Below are 18,021 nucleotides of genomic sequence, written 5' to 3'. Positions count from 1 at the left end.
ATCCAATGGGCGCATTCATGAGGAAATCACAGGTGTCACGTGAACAAGGATCCTCACAAAATGCACCCCTGTTAGCATCACTTCCTTTGCCCTGACGCTTGAGGCTAACAACACCAACCCTCAACGCCCCCCCCCCCAAATTTTCCCCGGACTTGAGGGAGCATTCCTCCAGCGAGGGGGAGGCTCCAGCACACTGCCCTTGATGCTTCCTACGACAATGGGAGGTGGAGGTTGCTGGTTCCTCCTTTATATACCCCACTGGAGTGCCAAGACCCGAATGGAAAGAAGTATGCTTAATCACACAACAAGCAAACGGATTCCTTGCTACATCCATAGTAAAAGGGTCTGATGTTCTGTCACAGTTGCGAAGGTAGGACGAGGAGACAGACGTAAACGCAAGGAATTTGATTTAACACAGACAGAATCTAAATAAACACGGGTAATAAAGACAAAACTAACTAAACAGAGCTAAACAAGGACGAACAGGGAAGAGCCATGAACCAGGGTAGACACGTGTGAACAGAAAGACCGTGAAACACATATCTACGCACACAACACCAGACAAGGGAGCACTGAAACAAAGGGACTATATATACAACGAGCATAGACAAGGACCACCTGGGACTGAAAACGAGAGGGCAGGACTACAAAGGAGACACTGACGAGAGGGCGGAACCAAGGCAAGACTAGGGAGGAGACATGAACGATAACAAACAGGGAAAACAGACATGACAGGACAAGGGCGTGAGAAATATGGCAAGCCTTTTTAGCTTTAAATAATTTTTTCTTCATATCAAGAATAAAATGTACACATGTGAAAATTCAGTTGTTACTAGTAAAAAAGCTATGTTTACTAGTAAGAATTTTTGCTAGCAAGATTCTTATTAGTGATAATTCAAGAATTTTCCCATTCATTTTAATGGGGGAAAGGTTTTTACTGGGAAAAAAAATAAATTCTTGATATCAGAAATTACATTTTCACTAGTAAAAATTCAATTCTTGATATCAAATATGGAAATTAAATTTTGGATATTAAGAATTTATTTTTTACTAGTAAAGATGTTTCCCCCACTAAAATTAATGGGGAAATTCTTGAATTACCACTAGTAAAAATTACATTTCAGAAATTTTATCTTTACTAGTGAAAATGTAATTTGTGATATAAAGAATTTAATATTTATTAGTAAATATTACATTTGTGATATCATAAATTAACTTTTCACTAGTGACAACTGAAATCTTACTAGCAAAAATAGATTTTTTCATAACAAGAAAAAATTATTACTCTAATGTAATTAGAAATATTAAAATTAGCCATAGATCTTGAATTCGCATTTTTACAAGTCAGATTTTAATTATAGATATGTGGACCAGGACTTTTTCCTAGTAAGTATTGCATTGTAGATATCAGAAATTACATTTGTACTAGTAAAAATATAATTGCAGATATCTCTAATTGGAGTTTTTACTAGTAAAAATTTTATTACGGATGAGAGGGTGAAATTTAATATAAGTCAATGGAGAATAATGACTAGTCAGAATTACATTAAAGATATGTTCTGACAATGTGACTAGTCAGAATTTAATTATGGATATGTAGGTCTACAGACTTGCTTCTTACTAGTAAAAATGTCGTAATTGATATCTGAAATGGGAGTTGTTACTAGTAAAAACTACACTAGAGCAACCTTGAATTAGCATTCTTACTAGTAAAAATGGACTTAGGACTTGTATTGCTGGCATCATTTTAGACTAAAACAGCTTGCCATATACTATGTCCTATTTGAACAAATGCACAACCTTACCCCAGATGGCAAAGGGTACCACTTTGTACGAGAAAAACACTTTGATTATCGATTTGGTGCAGGCACTGTGCAGATTAAGCATGCATTTCTTGATAGGGCTGTGTTCAGCAAGTCAACAAATACATTGAAGTCTGTGGTGACGGAGCCTCCCTAATGCTACACAAAAGCACATAACTCAAAAACACCATCATGAAACAATGTCAATTTTATAAGTGTTTTTTAAAGGGGAAATTTTTCTGATATTTAAAATTTAAATTAAGTTTCTAGGTGAAAGTCTAAGGATTTTAGAAGAAACATTTTAGCCTAAAAGGCCTATTCAGAAAGACACTCAAGTTACTGTGGATTATGACATCATCCACTCTAGCCTTCCCCATTCAAATGAATGGAGGGATATCAAACAAGAGATAAAATGAGACATGAGTGTGATTGGTCGTGAAACTTGATGTGGTGTCCCGATGTGCCCAGGTCTCACCATGTGAAATATGTGTATCTTAAAAATGGACTGAGTTAGAGCAGGTTACATTTTTGGCCAACTTTGGCAAGAATTATGGCCAAAAGTTGACGGACATGTTTGACTTCATTCCTATATAAATCCAGTCTGATTGCTCCACATGTATAGATCTACACTATAGGTTCTACAATTGTTCCAAAACTTGTAGATGTAGCTCATAAACTGTGACATATGAAAATGTTTATATATACGCTAAAATAAGAATTTGACCAGCCAAATTAATAACACACATGTAACAGACAGTTTCAGAGTAACATCATAGACACAGTTACACCACTACAACAAACTCTCAATCTACAGCTTAAAATCATGGGTAATTAGATGATAAACATTCATCTTTAACAGCCTTCTCATTCCAATTTTCCATTAAACCTGTGTGGGTTTCCTCTCCAGTGTCCTTTCACAGAGGGAGGATTGGAATGGATTGGTTGTTCCAAGGTGTCTCTAGGTGTGAATGTGTGATGCCCTGTGATGGACCCAACCCGTTTGTGTTCCTATCTTGAACCCAGGTAAAGCTGTCAGAGAGTCTGCAGACTCTGCAGTAAACTGTTTGGCTCCACCCTGTGGTGATCTGTTAAATGCATGTGTTTCATGAGAGAAACCATTTTGAGAACTACATGACCATTATGAATATCTTATGTATCCGTAGATATACAATTTTCAAAGCTTACATTTTCTGCAAACAGGAGGAGAAACAGGAGAAATATATTTAACCATTTCGTTTTTCAGCTATGTATTTTTTATTCATGTTACAATACCTTAAGATTGGGACTGAGCAAATACTCTAAAATTACACACACACACACACACACACTGATGTGATATGATATGAATGTCCATCCCTAGTGTGTGTGCAAAAATCTGCATTCCTTTATCATTTAGTTTGTTTGATGCAAGATAGTTTTGTGGCATGTCTCTGTGATTTATTTATTTCTACAAACATAAATAATTGAAAAAACATCCTCTAAAAGTGGTGATTCCAACATTTTTGCCAGGGGTTGTATTTACTGCTTCAAACACCTCAAAACTGAATGATGAATGTTAGTATAAATTGTCCAGGTTCAAAGAAAATAAACATCTGTTCAAAAATCTGAGAATAACATGGTCTGAGTCAGAAATATTTTTGCTGGTTTATTTAAAAAATTCACAGGTCAAAACATCTTATAGAATTAAGGAATCAATTGACCTACGACACCATTCAGGGTTAAGGAAGCAACATCAGTCAGAGCTGCAATGCCTCATTAACTTTATGACCATGAATAAATGCTATTTAAGGTAATGTTAGGTTGTAAGTCCATCACCAGTGGACACTCACAGCACCCACAGAACTGAGCAAAATAAAATACTCCCTCTTCATAGTTGGCACAATCAAGACTTTCCATTCCATCTTAAGTGGTGTGGCAGGTACATGGCTTCTCCTGCACTATATGAGGTGGAACAGGACACTGGGGAGTTAAAAGCTGACTTCAACCTCATGAGGCTTTGAGAAGTCAGTATTGTGTTTTGTGTAGTTCTACAGGAGCTGTGATTGTACATGGGTGATAACTGAGTAGGATGGTATCTCAGTCTCATCCTGAGCGCAGGCGCTTCCTCTTGAGCCATTTTTAGTCAAATTCTAACAACACTAACGTTTTGTGGTAAAGCTAAGATTTTCAGTAATGTATCATTGATTTCACTGAGGATGAGTAAAATTATATATACTGCACACTTGTCTCCACTATTACTCTTATCATTGTTTAAGAACTGCTCTATACCATTTCTATATTTATAAAAATGACAAAAAACAAAACAAAACAATTGTTTGTATTCATACAAAATATCTAGTCCAGGGGTGCACAACTCCAGTCCTGGAGGGCTGGGATCCCACAAAGTTTGGTGATTCCTTTGCTCACACACACCTGATTCAATTAATCTGTTAATTGCCAGGTTTAAGGGTAATGTTTTAGCAGTGGAATCACCAAACATTGCTGGATACTGGCCCTCCAGGAGTTTTGCACCCCTGATGTAGTCTTTAACCTTTACCTAAAGTTATTGTACTTGGGCCAGGAATAACAGTCGATTGTAAAGTCTTTTAAAAGTGTGTTTTGTGTCAGCAGGATTGTCACTAAGCTCAGGGAAAAGCTGAAAAGACTTTGTTAATGAACTGTACTCTACGGAGGCAACAAATACTGGGGAATCTTTTAGTAAATATATTTTCACTATTAATTTTACAAACATCTCACTGTCTTTGAAGAAACATCATTCATAATAATCAGGTTAAACATGTTCTCATTTACGTCTCAAAGAATAACACATTTTGATCTTGATTCAGGCTCACATTTTAGTTTTTCATATTCTTCTTGTAATTTCATATAATCTCCTTTAGCGCTTGTAAACAGATTCAGTTCATACTCTTTTTTATATTCTGTAATCAGCTCATAGATATATCTATTTTTGTTATAGTTGAACTCGTTTTGCAGCTCTGCCTGCTTCCTGGCTTCATCTTCAAATTTATTTTTCATCTCTTTCATTTCCTGATTATGCTTCTTGATCATGTCCTGACGTTCCTTCTCTTCTCTCTCTTTTCTAACAGCGTAGTCTCTCTCTCTTTCCTTAATCTCCCTCTCTAACTCCTCTCTAAGTTTCATTTTTCTTTCATCATCCTTTGTTTTTTCTTCTTTTTCTTTTCTTTTCTCGCACTCCTCTTTCCTCATCTTTTCCTGTTTCTCATATTGCTCTTTCATCTGTTCTTCCATTAGTCGTTTCTGTTCTTCATACTCTCTATCTTTTCGCTCACTCTCTTTTCTCTGTGCTTCTCTCCACTGTCGTTGTTCCTCCTCTCTACGACTTCTCTCTTCTTCCATTTTCTGGAAACATTCCTCTCTCATTCGGTCTTGTTCTTCTTGTTTTGCTCTCAGCTCTTTTGTGTGCCTCTGTTTTCTAAGTCTGTCCTCTTCCTCTAGTGTTTTCACTTGTCTTTTCTTTTCTTCTTCCCATTCCCTCTGTTTTTGTTTGAGGTCCTCTTGTATCCGTTTCTTCTCATGTTCAGACTCTTTTATTCTTCTCTCCCAAAAACGCTTTTCCTTCTCTTCCACTTGTCTCCTTCTGTCCTCTACTAAATCTTTCTTTTTAAGCTCTCTGTCTTGTCTCTTTCTCAGTTCTTCCATGGCTTGGTTTTGTTGATTTCTGAGGTTTTCTTTTTCTTGTTTGTATCGCTCTTCTCTCTTTTTATCCTCTTCATCTCTGTCACTTTGCTGTTTTTCAAAATCAGCTCGCTGCCTCCTATTCTCTCTTTCCAATTCATTAATTCTGTTCTGCCATTTCTCCATTTGCATTTTTACTTCTTCTGACCTTCTCCTGTCGTCTAAATCCCGTTTGTTCTTCTCTAGTTCATCTTTCTCTTCTTTTTTGAGATTTTCCATCTTTTCTGTGAATTTTCTCTGCATTTCTAGTTTTTCTTCATCAGCCTTTTCTTTTTCTTCCTGTAGTCTTTTCTGCATCTCCTCCATTTCTCTCCTGTATTTGGTGTTTAATTCCTCCTTTTCAGCTTCAATCTCTTGTTCTTTTTCTTTCAGTATTTGTTCTATTTTATTTTTGATGGAAATGTCTGCTTCTTGAAACATGTTGTTTGTGAAGTATTGACTTTTGTTTGAATTTATCATTGTTTCTATCAGTTTTAAAAGCTCAGAAACTTGGTTGCAGTCATTTTTGTCATTGTTATTAAACACTAGGTACCTATTTCCACAGTCTCTGAGCAGCTTCTTGACTTGTTCAGTGGTACATTCCTCTACATACTGTTGTATTGTCTGATCTTCCAGGTCATCTCCTCTAGTGAACAGTACTATGCTGAACATTGCAGCCTTTGGACCAAAGATCCTTTTTAGCAGATCTAAAGTGTCTAATTCCTCTTTGGTGATTCTCCCAACACTCAGTACAATGATGAAGGCATGGGGTCCAGGTGCCGACAATGAGATGCACTTCACAATTTCCTGTTGTACTTCATCATTAGACAGCGTGGTGTCAAAGAGTCCTGGAGTATCAACAACAGCAACTGACTTCCCCTGAACTTCACCAACTGCTTTTTCACAAACCTTAGTCACAGAATTCATACTGACTTTAGATACAAATGCCTTTCTTCCCAGGACAGTGTTTCCTGTTGAACTCTTTCCATTTCCTGTCTTTCCAATCAACACTATCCTTAAGCAGCTGGAGGCCTGTTGTGAGTTTTCTTCACCTGAAAATAGAATACATTCAAGTTACCTTGGTCACCTCTCTCACCACACAGACAGTTTAAACTCCTCCTGCTCACATACAAATCACAGCATGGTCTGGCAGATCTTATCAGAAATCTTGCACCCTTACTTCCCTCCCCATACACTTAGGTACTCTGATGCTGGTCTTCTTTTTAAATTTAGACTGATCTCTGCAGAGAGAAGATCTTTCAGTATCATAGCCCACATGGAAATGGAAATGGAACACATTTCCTTAATCTCTCAGTTCCTTCATTTAAAATTTTTTGCTTGCTTTATTTTGTGCTCTGGTAGCTATGGTCTTCAAATGCAAACAATACTTAATCTGAACAACTTGGACTAGTGAAAAAAAAAATGGTGCCGTTTGAGGATTAGTTGGCAGAAGAGGTATAGTGTAATATTTCTGCAGTTAGTTAATGCTGAAAACAATGAAACCATTCTTTATTATTTCCAGTGTCCAAATTATAACAAAATAGCATATATCATATAACATAATTGTATATTTACATTTGGATCTTTTGTACTTTTACACATCTGAATATATTTGACCTTTATTGTAGTAGCTGTACACCGTATTTTCATATGTATACTGTATAACAGTACTGCTGTATACTATATACTTGTGTATTAATGAGTGATTATTAAGTGACTTATGGAACCAAAATCTTCTCTCTATATACATAAATAACTCACTTATTGGAACCATTAAATGAGCAGATATTTCTGTCATTAATCTGTATTTTTACACTCATTCATTCATTATCTGTAACCGCTTATCCAATTCAGGGTCACGGTGGGTCCAGAGCCTACCTGGAATCATTGGGCGCAAGGCAGGAATACACCCTGGAGGGGGCGCCAGTCCTTCACAGGGCAACACAGACACACACACTTTTGAGTCGCCAATCCACCTGCAACGTGTGTTTTTGGACTGTGGGAGGAAACCGGAGCACCCGGAGGAAACCCACGCGGACACGGGGAGAACACACCAACTCCTCACAGGCAGTCACCCGGAGCGGGAATTGAACCCACAACCTCCAGGTCCCTGGAGCTCTGTGACTGCGACACTACCTGCTGCGCCACCGTGCTGCCTGTATTTTTACATATTTTAGAATTTGTTGAGGAAATTTGTACCCCTAGAGCAGCATTTTTTCAACCATGGAACTTTTTAAAAAGTATTAAAGATTTTCAGATATATTCTAAAAATAATCTAAATCTATGTCTAAAATATATATTTTTTAAATATACTGTCTGACAGCCAAAAACACTCAGTATTTGTATGTGAAGGCTCATCTAAAGGCATTCAGTTTTAGACGAGCTTCCAGGGTAACAGTACTTCATAATGTTGCCAAGATACCAACAGCATTGGAGATGGGTGAGGATTTGCTCACTGCAATGAATATAAGTTTAAACATAAACTAGTCATTTGTTCATTCATCGTCTGTAACCACTTATCCAGTTTGGCATGTGTTGTGTATCCAGTTCAGGTGGGTCCAGAACCTACCCAGAACAATTGGGTGCAAGTAAGGAACACCCCCTGGAGAGGGTGCCAGTCCTTCACAGGGTGACACACTCATACGTTCAGTCACACCTACAGACAATTTTTTGGACTGTGGGAGGAATCCGGAGCACCCGGAGAAAACCCACACGGACACGGAGGAGACACCAAACTCCTCAAAGAAAGTCACCAGCTGCAGGACTTGAACCCACCTGTGACCCTACCTGCTGCACCACCATGCCGCACTGAAGACTCAGATTCAAATTCAAATTTTCTGATGTTATTCTTCACATATTCTGTATTTTTACTTGGACGATTCTGAATTTAATCTGAAAGGCGTCATAGCTGCACTTTCATGATAAGTTTTGTCTTATAAATGTTTTTTGGTTAGCAGTATCGTTTTTGATGGCACCCCTGATTAAGCCAGGCTGCACCCCAGTTGAGAAAAGCTGCCTAAGAATATGGTATTATAATACATAAGACAAATTTTTAGGAAAAATCAAATAAACCAACCTTCTGACTTCATCCCCTTTAGCTCCTGGATTTCCATCTCCTTTTTGAGCAGTTCTTCTTTATACTCGTCTTCAACGTCATGTCGTATCTGATTCTCTAGAGCTTTTACAAACATGTTTAGAGAATATGGCTGTGATTTTATCTCATTTAGAATGTGGTACATCAGATCTTCATTCGCCTGCTTTGGAGGTTTGCCTGTCTTTGTTTCCACCAAAATGTATCTTTGATCACAAATGGATAGAAATTTCTTTGTGTTTGTGTTGTGTTCTATAAACTCTGTCACAAAACTATTTGCATGCTGAACTGTAAAAAGAACTATTAAATGATCCTTGACTTTGTAGCAGAAGGTTTTCTGTATCATTTCTATTTCTCTTTTGTCTTCATCAGGGAGAGGCCCAGGTGGAACAACGAAGAGGAAAGCATGGACTCCTGGATCACAGAGAGAGAAACAGTTTAGAGCCTCACTCATCAATTCCTCCTCTAAGAGCTGGGTGTTGTAGAGAGATGGCATCTCCACAAGAGTGACTGAGCGTCCAGACACTTTTCTGTCTCTCCTCACACATTTTGAGGTGGGCTCTGGACGGTGCCGACTCTGGCCCAGTATTAGATCTGATACAGAAGACTTCAGCTCTTCATCACTGCCACACAACACCAAGTTCAACTTCTGAGACACTGAAAGAGAAAAAATAACAATAATAACAATGACAATATAATAGGTTCACAAACTCAAGGATGCTTTACAATTAGAGGTAAAAGCGAGGTCATTGTAAAGAAGCTGGCTGTTCATAAAGCTCTGTGTCATTAATAGAGAGGCGAAGGGAAGGAAAAGATGTGGTAGAAAAAAGTTTACAAACAATAGGGATAACCGCACCCTGGTGATTGTGAAACAAAACCCATTAATAATTGTGTGGGAGATTCACAAAGACTGGACTGGAGCTGGAGTCAGTGCTTCAAGAACCACCACGTACAGGCATGCAAGTGCTCTAAAACTTCTTGGTAGAAATCTGCGTTGACCTTGGACCTCAGAAAACACAGTGGACAAACACCTGTCACGTTCGCATGTCGCAGCTGTCACATTCCATGTGTCAAGCCACAAGAGACAGCATCAGAAGCGTCTCGCAACGGCTAAAGACAAGGACTGGACTTCTGCTGAGTGGTCCAATGTTATGTTCTCTGATGAAAGTAAATTTTGTATTTGCTTTGGAAATCAAGGTCCCAGAGTCTGGAGGAAGAGAGGAGAAGCACAGAATTGCTTGAGGTCCAGTGTAATGTTACCACAGTCAGTGATGGTTTGGGGTGCCATGTCATCTGCTGGTCTTGGTCCACTGTGTTTTCTGAGGTCCAAGGTCAACGCAGCCATCTAGCAGGAAGCTTTAGAGCACTTCATGCTTCCTACTACTGACAGCCACCGCCTCCAGCTCCTCCAGGGATATACCGAGGCGTTCCCAGGCCAGTCGAGACATGTAGTCTCTCCAGCGTGTTCTTGGTCTGCCCCGGGGCCTCCTCCCTGTTGGACATGCCCGGAACACCTCACCAGGAAGGCATCCAGGAGGCATCCAAACCAGATGCCCGAACCACCTCAACTGGCTCCTCTCGACGTGGAGAAGCAGCGGCTCCACTCCGAGTCTCTCCCGGATGTCCGAGCTCCTAACCCTGTCTCTAAGGGAGAGTCCAGACATCCTGCGGAGAAAACTCATTTCAGCCGCTTGTACCCGTGATCTCATTCTTTCGGTCACTACCCAAAGCACGTGACCATAGGTGAGGGTTGGGACGTAGATTGAACGGTAAATCGAGAGCTTTGCTTTTCTCCGCCACTTGGCTTGCGCAGAGACATTCTGTCCATAAAAATTGTGAACAGAACCGGTGACAACGGGCAGCCCTGACGGAGTCCAACTCCGACTGGAAACCAGTCGGACTTACTGCCAGCCATACGAACCAGACTCCTGCTCTGTTTGTATAGGGACTGGATAGCTCGTAGCAAAGAGCCCAATACCCCATACTCCCTGAGCATCCCCCACAGAATACCCCGAGGGACACGGTCGAATGCCTTCTCCAGATCCACAAAACACATGTAGACTGGTTGAGCAAACTCCCATGCACCCTCCAGGATCCTAGCGAGGGTAAAGAGCTGGTCCTGTGTTCCACGACCGGGGCGGAATCTGCATTGTTCCTCCTGGATCCGAGGTATCAGTCGGACTCTCTTCTCCAGTACCCCCGCATAGACCTTACCAGGGAGGCTGAGGAGTGTGATCCCCCTATAGTTGGAACACACCCTCTGATCCCCCTTTTTAAAAAGGGGAACCACCACCCCAGTCTGCCAGTCCAGAGGCACTGCCCCCAATGTCCACGCGATGTTGCAAACGCGTGTCAGCCAAGACAGCCCCACAACATCCAGAGCCTTGAGGAACCTGGGGTGAACCTCATCCACCCCCGGGGCCCTACTGCCAAGGAGTTTCCCTACCACCTTGGCCACCTCAGCCCCAGTGATAGACGAGCCCCCCCTGGGGTCCCCAAGCTCTGCTTCCTCTGCGGAAGATGTGCTGGTGGGATTGAGAAGATCCTCGAAGTATTCCTTCCACCGTCTGTTGATGTCCCTAGTTGAGGTCAACAGTTCCCCACCCCCACCATATACAGTGTTGGTGGAAAACTGCTTTCCCCTCCTGAGTCACCTGATGGTTTGCCAGAAACTTCTTGGAGCCAACCGAAAGTCGTTTTCCATGTTCTCACCGAACTCCTCCCACACCCAAGTTTTTGCCTCAGCGACCACCGAGGCCGTGAGCCGCTTGGCTGTCGGCTGCCTCCGGAGTCCCCTGAGCCAACCAGGCTTGATAGGATTCTTTCTTCAGCTTGACAGCCCCCCCTCACCCGGGGTGTCCACCGCTGAGTGCGGGGATTGCCACCCTGACAGGCACCGACATCCTTGCAGCCACATCTCCGTTCAGCCACCTCAACATTGCAGGTCTGGAACATGGCCCACTCGGACTCAATGTCACCAGCCTTCCCCGGGATGCAGTCGAAGCTCTGTCGGATGTGGGAGTTGAAGATCTTTCTGACAGGTTCCTCTGCCAAACGTTCCCAGCAAACCCTCAGCACACGTTTGGGCCTGCCAGGTCTGTCCGGCATCCTCCCCCGCCATCTGATCCAACTGATCAGATGTCAGTTGACAGCTCAGCGCCTCTCTTCACCCGAGTGTCCAGAACATATGGCCGCAGGTCAGATGATACGACTATAAAGTCGATCATCGAAATACGGCCTAGGGTATACTGATGCCAGGTGTACTTGTGGACACCCTTATGCTTGAAAATGGTGTTCGTAATGGACAAACTGTGACAGGCACAGAAATCCAATAACTGAACACCACTCGGGTTCAGATCAGCGGGGCTGTTCCTCCCAATCACGCCCCTCCAGGTCTCACTATCATTACCCACGTGAGCGTTGAAGTCCCCCAGCAGAACAATGGAGTCCCCAGAATGTGTGTTCTCCAGCACTCCCTCTAGGGTCCCCAAGAAGGCATGGTACTCTGAACTGCTGTTCGGTGCATAAGCACAAACAACAGTCAGAGCCCTTTCCCCAACCCGAAGGCGCAGGGAAATTACCCTCTCGTCCACTGGGGTAAACCCCAACGTACAGGCGCTAAGCCAGGGGGCTATGAGTAAGCCCACTCCTGCCTTACGCCTCTCACCCTGGGCAACTCCAGAGTGAAAGAGCATCCAGCCTCTCTCAAGGAGACTGGTTCCAGAGCCCATACTGTGTGTCGAGGTGAGCCCAACTATATCTAGCCGGTACCTCTCAACCTCACGCACCAGCTCAGGCTCTTTTCCCACCAGAGAGGTTACGTTCCATGTTCCAAAAGCCAGTTTCAGTAACCGAGGATCAGAATGCCAGGGCCCCCGACCCCGACCGCCACACAATCCACAATGCACCAGACCCGGATTACTACCACTCCCACAGGTGGTGGGCCTATGGGAGAGTGGACCCATGTAACTCCTTCGGGCTAAGCCCGGCCGGACCCCATAGGTGAAAGTCCGGCCACCAGGCGCTCGCCAAGGAGCCCCTCCTCCAGGCCTGGCTCCAGGGTGAGGCCCCGGTAACCCTACTCCGGGCAAGGGAGGCTGTGTCCATGCTCGTGTTTTATTCATCTGTGTCTTTATGGATCACTATTTGTCTGGCCCATCACCTAGGACCAATTTGCCTTGGGAGACCCTACCAGGGGCTATTGCCCCCGACAACATAGCTCCTAGGCTCACGCAGTGATCCAAGGAGGAGTATATAAAAAAATATATTTATTTTCCTAATGTTAAGGCAAACTTTGTTTTGTTACTGTTCCATTGTTTCTAAACAAAAATGTTGATTGTGATAATAAAGTATTATGTTGTCATGTACAATGTTTAGTGAAATTCTATCCTAGGTCTTTTGAATCCTTTGGATCTATGAAGCTTAAATATTAAAAAGCATCAGTATCGGTATCGATATCTGCGATATTGGCCCTGCATTTACTTGGTATCAGATCGATACCAAAATTCACGGTATTGCCCACCTCTACTGCAGACTCATCGTCTCCATGCCACGCTGCAGTGCTGCAGTAATTCAGGCAAAAGGAGGTCCAACTAAGTATTGAGTGCTGTACATGCTCATACTTTTCATGTTCATACTTTTCAGTTGGCCAGCATTTATAAAAATTATTTTTTGTATTGGTCTTCAGTAATATTCTAATTTTCTGAGATACTGAATTTGGGGTTTTCATTAGTTGTCAGCTATAATCATCAAATTAAAAGAAATAAACACTTGAAATATATCAGTCTGTGTGCAATGAATGAGTATAATTTACAATTTTCATTTTTTGAATGGAATTACTGAAATAAATAATCTTTTTCCTGATAATCTAATTTTATGAGCAGCACCTGTATGGCGTCGGAGCCAATAAAAAACCTGAGCAGAGAAAAATATTTTGTGTGAGGAAAACCATGGCAACAAACAGTGATCTTGCAAATGGGAAAATATTTCCAGGGAGGACAATACACTTTGAGTGAACAAAAACCCAGCGGGTTCTCCCTTGGTGCGAAGGAGTTTCTGCGCTTGTGTTTTGTGTTTTGTCGCCATACCAGAAACAATACACCCCGAACACAGAGTGAACAGGAGACTATAACATTTATATTTAATATTTAATAGCGTAAACATTTATAGTCTTGTTTACATTCTCACATTCATGTGGTCGCCTGTTCATTTAGTGCAATAGCTGGCTATGCTGAACAAGAATAGAAATGAAGCTTTATCAAGCTCAATTACCTAAAATCATGTTTATTGAGTGAAAAATAATAACGAAACAAATCAATATTGTTTTATCGTCCACCATTAAGTATATGTAATCACAATTAAAACATTATTTGTTTTATTTTATTTATTTAAATGTATATGCAGTTCTGCACCCCTAGCCATTTTTTTGCCTTTCCAGAAAGCTAATTAACATTTGATAACATTTGATTTTGTGTCTCAAAATTTAGAAGACAGCTAAATTGTTTTTGTGATTGTGATTGTTTTGACTGGATGTTTCTTCTTCTAATTATTTTTCTTCCCACAATGTGACTTTGGAGGGAAGGTGTAGCATTGCCCCCAACACTCCGGCAGGTGATGAAACTAAAATTTGCCTGATGTTGGTGCAGTAAAGCAACATTTTACAAATGGGAAAATATCTCTTTCTATGACACATATCTCATGAAGAAAAGGAGTTTATTCATACCCTTTTCTTCCAAATTCAACTGATGTCCCTGAATGTTTGTAAATAATTGTATATTCTATGCTATGAGTTAGAATTTAGAAATTTAGTTCAATATAAAATATTACTCACACTCAGACTCAGACTTCTTACCAGGAGTCATTTTCTGGAAAATATCCCCAAAACTTCTCCCTACATTAGAAATATTAAAGTCAGTGACCCACTGTGATCATGAGAGAGACTGATTATCAAACACAGTTACTAATCATGGACATTCTAATATTCAGTTGATTATAATGATTTTTTAAAAGTATGGAAATAAATTTACATTTATATTTTAGTTTTGGACTGTTGTGTTCAGACTTTTTCTGTGCTGTTGACTCTTCGTGGTGTTGTACTTCTGTTGGAGCCAACACAAATTTCTCCATCTTAAGATAATTCCCTCTGTTCTCTTCCATAATCTTTTCCATGTTCATCAGAAGAGCGGAACGACTGCATCCACTGTTAAAGTCAAACTGGAATCTGACGCATTCTGCAATAACGTCTTTAGAAATATTCTTTTCCACTGGGGTGACCCACCAGGCTCTCCGTGGATTTTGTGTTTTCATCACTATGGTGTATTTTTGTGGGTCCTCAGAAAAAGAACGAAAAATGAAATCCAGCCTTTTATCGTCTACATCGGTGAAGTCTTCTGGCTGTATGACCAGCACTATAACATGAGGTCCAGGATCACACAGAAACATGCACTCTTTAATTTGCTCAGTCACTTCATTCTCAGACAGTGGATTATCAAATAAATGAGATGCACTGATGAGGGCGATGTGTTTTCCTTCCACTATTTCACTGGCTTTCTCACAATACTGTGGTGGCCAAATGATTTCAGTATCAAACACCTTACTTCCCAGGATGAAATTTCCCACTCTTCTGTTCTCCTGATAATTCTTCCCCAGCAGCATCATCCTCACTGTATAATGAAAGAATTATATTAATATATTGCTAATAGGTCTACAGGTACTGTAAAGTGTTGTTTGTGTAATATATATTTGTACTTGTAATGCATTAAGCATTAATAAGAAACTTTGTCTGAGTTCCAATGAATAAAAAGAGACTTCATAAAAAACTCACAAAATGTTTATCTACTGAATTGTGTATTGTTTTATGCAACATTTTAGCTTTCAGCACGTCCACTAACCTAGAGAGACCCTGCTCTGTTATTTATGTTTCCATCCATCCATTATCTGTAACCGCTTATCCAATTTAGGGTCGCGGGGGGTCCAGAGCCTACTCGGAATCATCGGGCGCAAGGCGGGAATACACCCTGGAGGGGATGCCAGTCCTTCACAGGGCAACACAGACACACACACATTCACTCACACACTCACGGACACTTTCGAGTCGCCAATCCACCTGCAACGTGTGTGTTTTTTGGACTGTGGGAGGAAACCGGAGCACCCAGAGGAAACCCACGCGGACACAGGGAGAACACACCAACTCCTCACAGACAGTCATCCGGAGCGGGAATCGAACCCACAACCTCCAGGCCCCTGGAGCTGTGTGACTGCGACACTACCTGCTGCGCCACGGTGCCGCCCTATTTATGTTTATAGTACTTTTAAAATTAAAATAAACACTTATAGGATTTGGTTCTGAACAACAGAGAATATTCATTTAAAACAATGAAAGCAATGCAGACTATAAGGAGGATCTTCTAAAATACTCCTCCTCCGGGGGCGTAATGGATCTGTGCCAAAGAAGAAATTATTTTCTGCTATGCTAGTGTTGTGCTGCAAAATAGAGTGAAATGTACAGTATTTATGTAAATAAATGTATAAATGTAAAAACGTTACAACAAACACCTGTTACACATTTCACTTTAATAATAATAATAATAATACTTATTTCAAGGGCACTGTAAAATCATAGGGGGAGAAAATTCAAAAGACACGAAAAGGAAAGTTTTGAGCAGAGATCTGAAGTGAGACAGATTTGAACAGTTACAAAGAACAGGACAAAGAGAGCTCCAAAATTTGGGGGCAGCAACACTAAAGATTAACTACCCATAGTACTTAGAAAATCTAAGGCAATGACAGGGACAATATGGAGAAATAAGTTTGAAAAGAAACGTAGCAGCCAGAGCATGTAAAGCCTTAAAGATTAGAATTTTGCATTTAATCATAGACCCAACTGGAAGCCAATGCAATTGTTGAAGAACTTAAGTAATATTAGCCCTACTCTTGGTGAAAGTAGGAATACTGGCTGCTGAGTTTTGGATGTAATGAAGATGACTGACCAGTTTAACTGGTATACTGTAAAAAAGTGAGTTCCAATAATCAATATGGGACAAGATGAAGACTTTAATCAACATTTTAGCATCACTATCACTAAGCATAGGGCATAATTACGCAATAATACACTCGAAGGATATATATTATAAAGAGGAGTGGTCCTAGAACAGATCCCTGAGCTACACCACAATCTGCAGGAGCAATAGCAGAGTTATAGCCAATGTATTGATGACTATGAGTAAGGTATGACCTTAACCACTGGAGGACTAAGCCTGTAACACCAACAGACACTATAAATAAGATGTTAATGGCTAACAGCGTCAAAGGCTGCCGTCCAGTCAAGGAGGACCAGGATATTAATAAATCCAGCGACATCAGCAAGGGCACAATCTGTACACTGAATTGTGCAAAAGCCAGACTGGACAAATTATTAGAAGTTAAAAAATCTTTTTCATGACTTTAGCTAAAAAAAACTGAGGTAATAGATGGGTCTGTGGTTGACCAATGACGATGGATCCAACCCAGGTTTCTTTAGTTTATAAGCTATTTTAAGAGGAGTATCAGTACCTAGTGGTTTACAGAGATTTATTAAATGCGCTATTAAAGGAGAAATAACAGCTACAGAGGGGCTGCCCATACACTAAATGGACTGTGCACATGGCTTATGATCATCACTGGTGACCATAGACCATCAGAAAGCTCTTCTAAGTCAGTCATGAGTTCCTGATAAATAACTAGTAAAACTATCACACAATGAAGCCCAGGAGTTCCCCAAGACCATTTGTCAACCTTACTGTCAGATCTCATCTCAAGAAGGAATCAAGCAACACAAAGGAGAGGTAACACGACCACCCCCTCAAGCCTCCCGTAAAGAAAACTATTGAAAGCTCAATATTTAAAATCTTCTTTCCTACTTATAAATCTCCAGCAAAAACCTATATCAGTCGACAGGACTTTATGAGACAATCAAATGGATATAACACTCGATGGTATGAACCTTTTATTGAATGTGGAATTTTAAATTGAACATTCATAATTAAACTCTGGAAGAAAACAGCATGGACCAACAGTCCCTCCAAGTGGACATTTGGGAAATCATTCATTCATTATCTGTAACCGCTTATCTAGTTCAGGGTTGGTCCAGAGCCTATCCATTTATGCATTTTCCAGTCCAGTTTATACATTATCCAAATTATTATTCAATTATGTGTTATTCTGTGTTATTCTCATTTTAATGTATTCAACCCTGATTGCATGATTTTATAGGAATTTCTGTAACAATGAGTATTAATTAATCTCTAATAACTAGAATAGTTTTGTGTACCTATATTAATGTACTCAATATATTAATTCATGAAAGAAATCAAGGCTAAGATATAAAAGGGGTTTTATCCCCTACTGTCATCGTAAGCAAAGTAAATTTGACTCATGTGGAACTAGAGGTGCGAGCCCTAGATCTAGATCTAAGCT

At 40.7% G+C, this 18,021-nt stretch overlaps 2 protein-coding genes across 2 annotated transcripts; both read right to left on the bottom strand.

Moving 5' to 3' along the window:
• Positions 1-4,939: 4,939 nt before the first annotated feature.
• Positions 4,940-11,676, bottom strand: LOC136677856 (GTPase IMAP family member 8-like). Its single transcript, XM_066655533.1, has 6 exons — positions 11,638-11,676; positions 11,281-11,574; positions 9,522-9,621; positions 8,554-9,225; positions 5,412-6,529; positions 4,940-4,978 (listed from the first exon to the last, which is right to left on the bottom strand). The coding sequence occupies exons 1-6, from the start codon at positions 11,674-11,676 to the stop codon at positions 4,940-4,942; spliced, it is 2,262 nt and encodes a 753-aa protein (XP_066511630.1).
• A 26-nt stretch (positions 11,677-11,702) lies between these two features.
• Positions 11,703-15,225, bottom strand: LOC136677847 (GTPase IMAP family member 5-like). Its single transcript, XM_066655522.1, has 2 exons — positions 14,630-15,225; positions 11,703-11,877 (listed from the first exon to the last, which is right to left on the bottom strand). The coding sequence occupies exons 1-2, from the start codon at positions 15,223-15,225 to the stop codon at positions 11,703-11,705; spliced, it is 771 nt and encodes a 256-aa protein (XP_066511619.1).
• Between the last annotated feature and the right edge of the window lie 2,796 nt (positions 15,226-18,021).

The sequence above is a fragment of the Hoplias malabaricus genome, chromosome 2 (assembly GCF_029633855.1).
Source record: "Hoplias malabaricus isolate fHopMal1 chromosome 2, fHopMal1.hap1, whole genome shotgun sequence".
In the NCBI taxonomy this organism is placed as follows: Eukaryota; Metazoa; Chordata; class Actinopteri; order Characiformes; family Erythrinidae; genus Hoplias; species Hoplias malabaricus.
The sequence above is the reverse complement of the archived record's forward strand: the minus strand, read 5'-3'. Positions and strand labels throughout refer to the sequence as shown.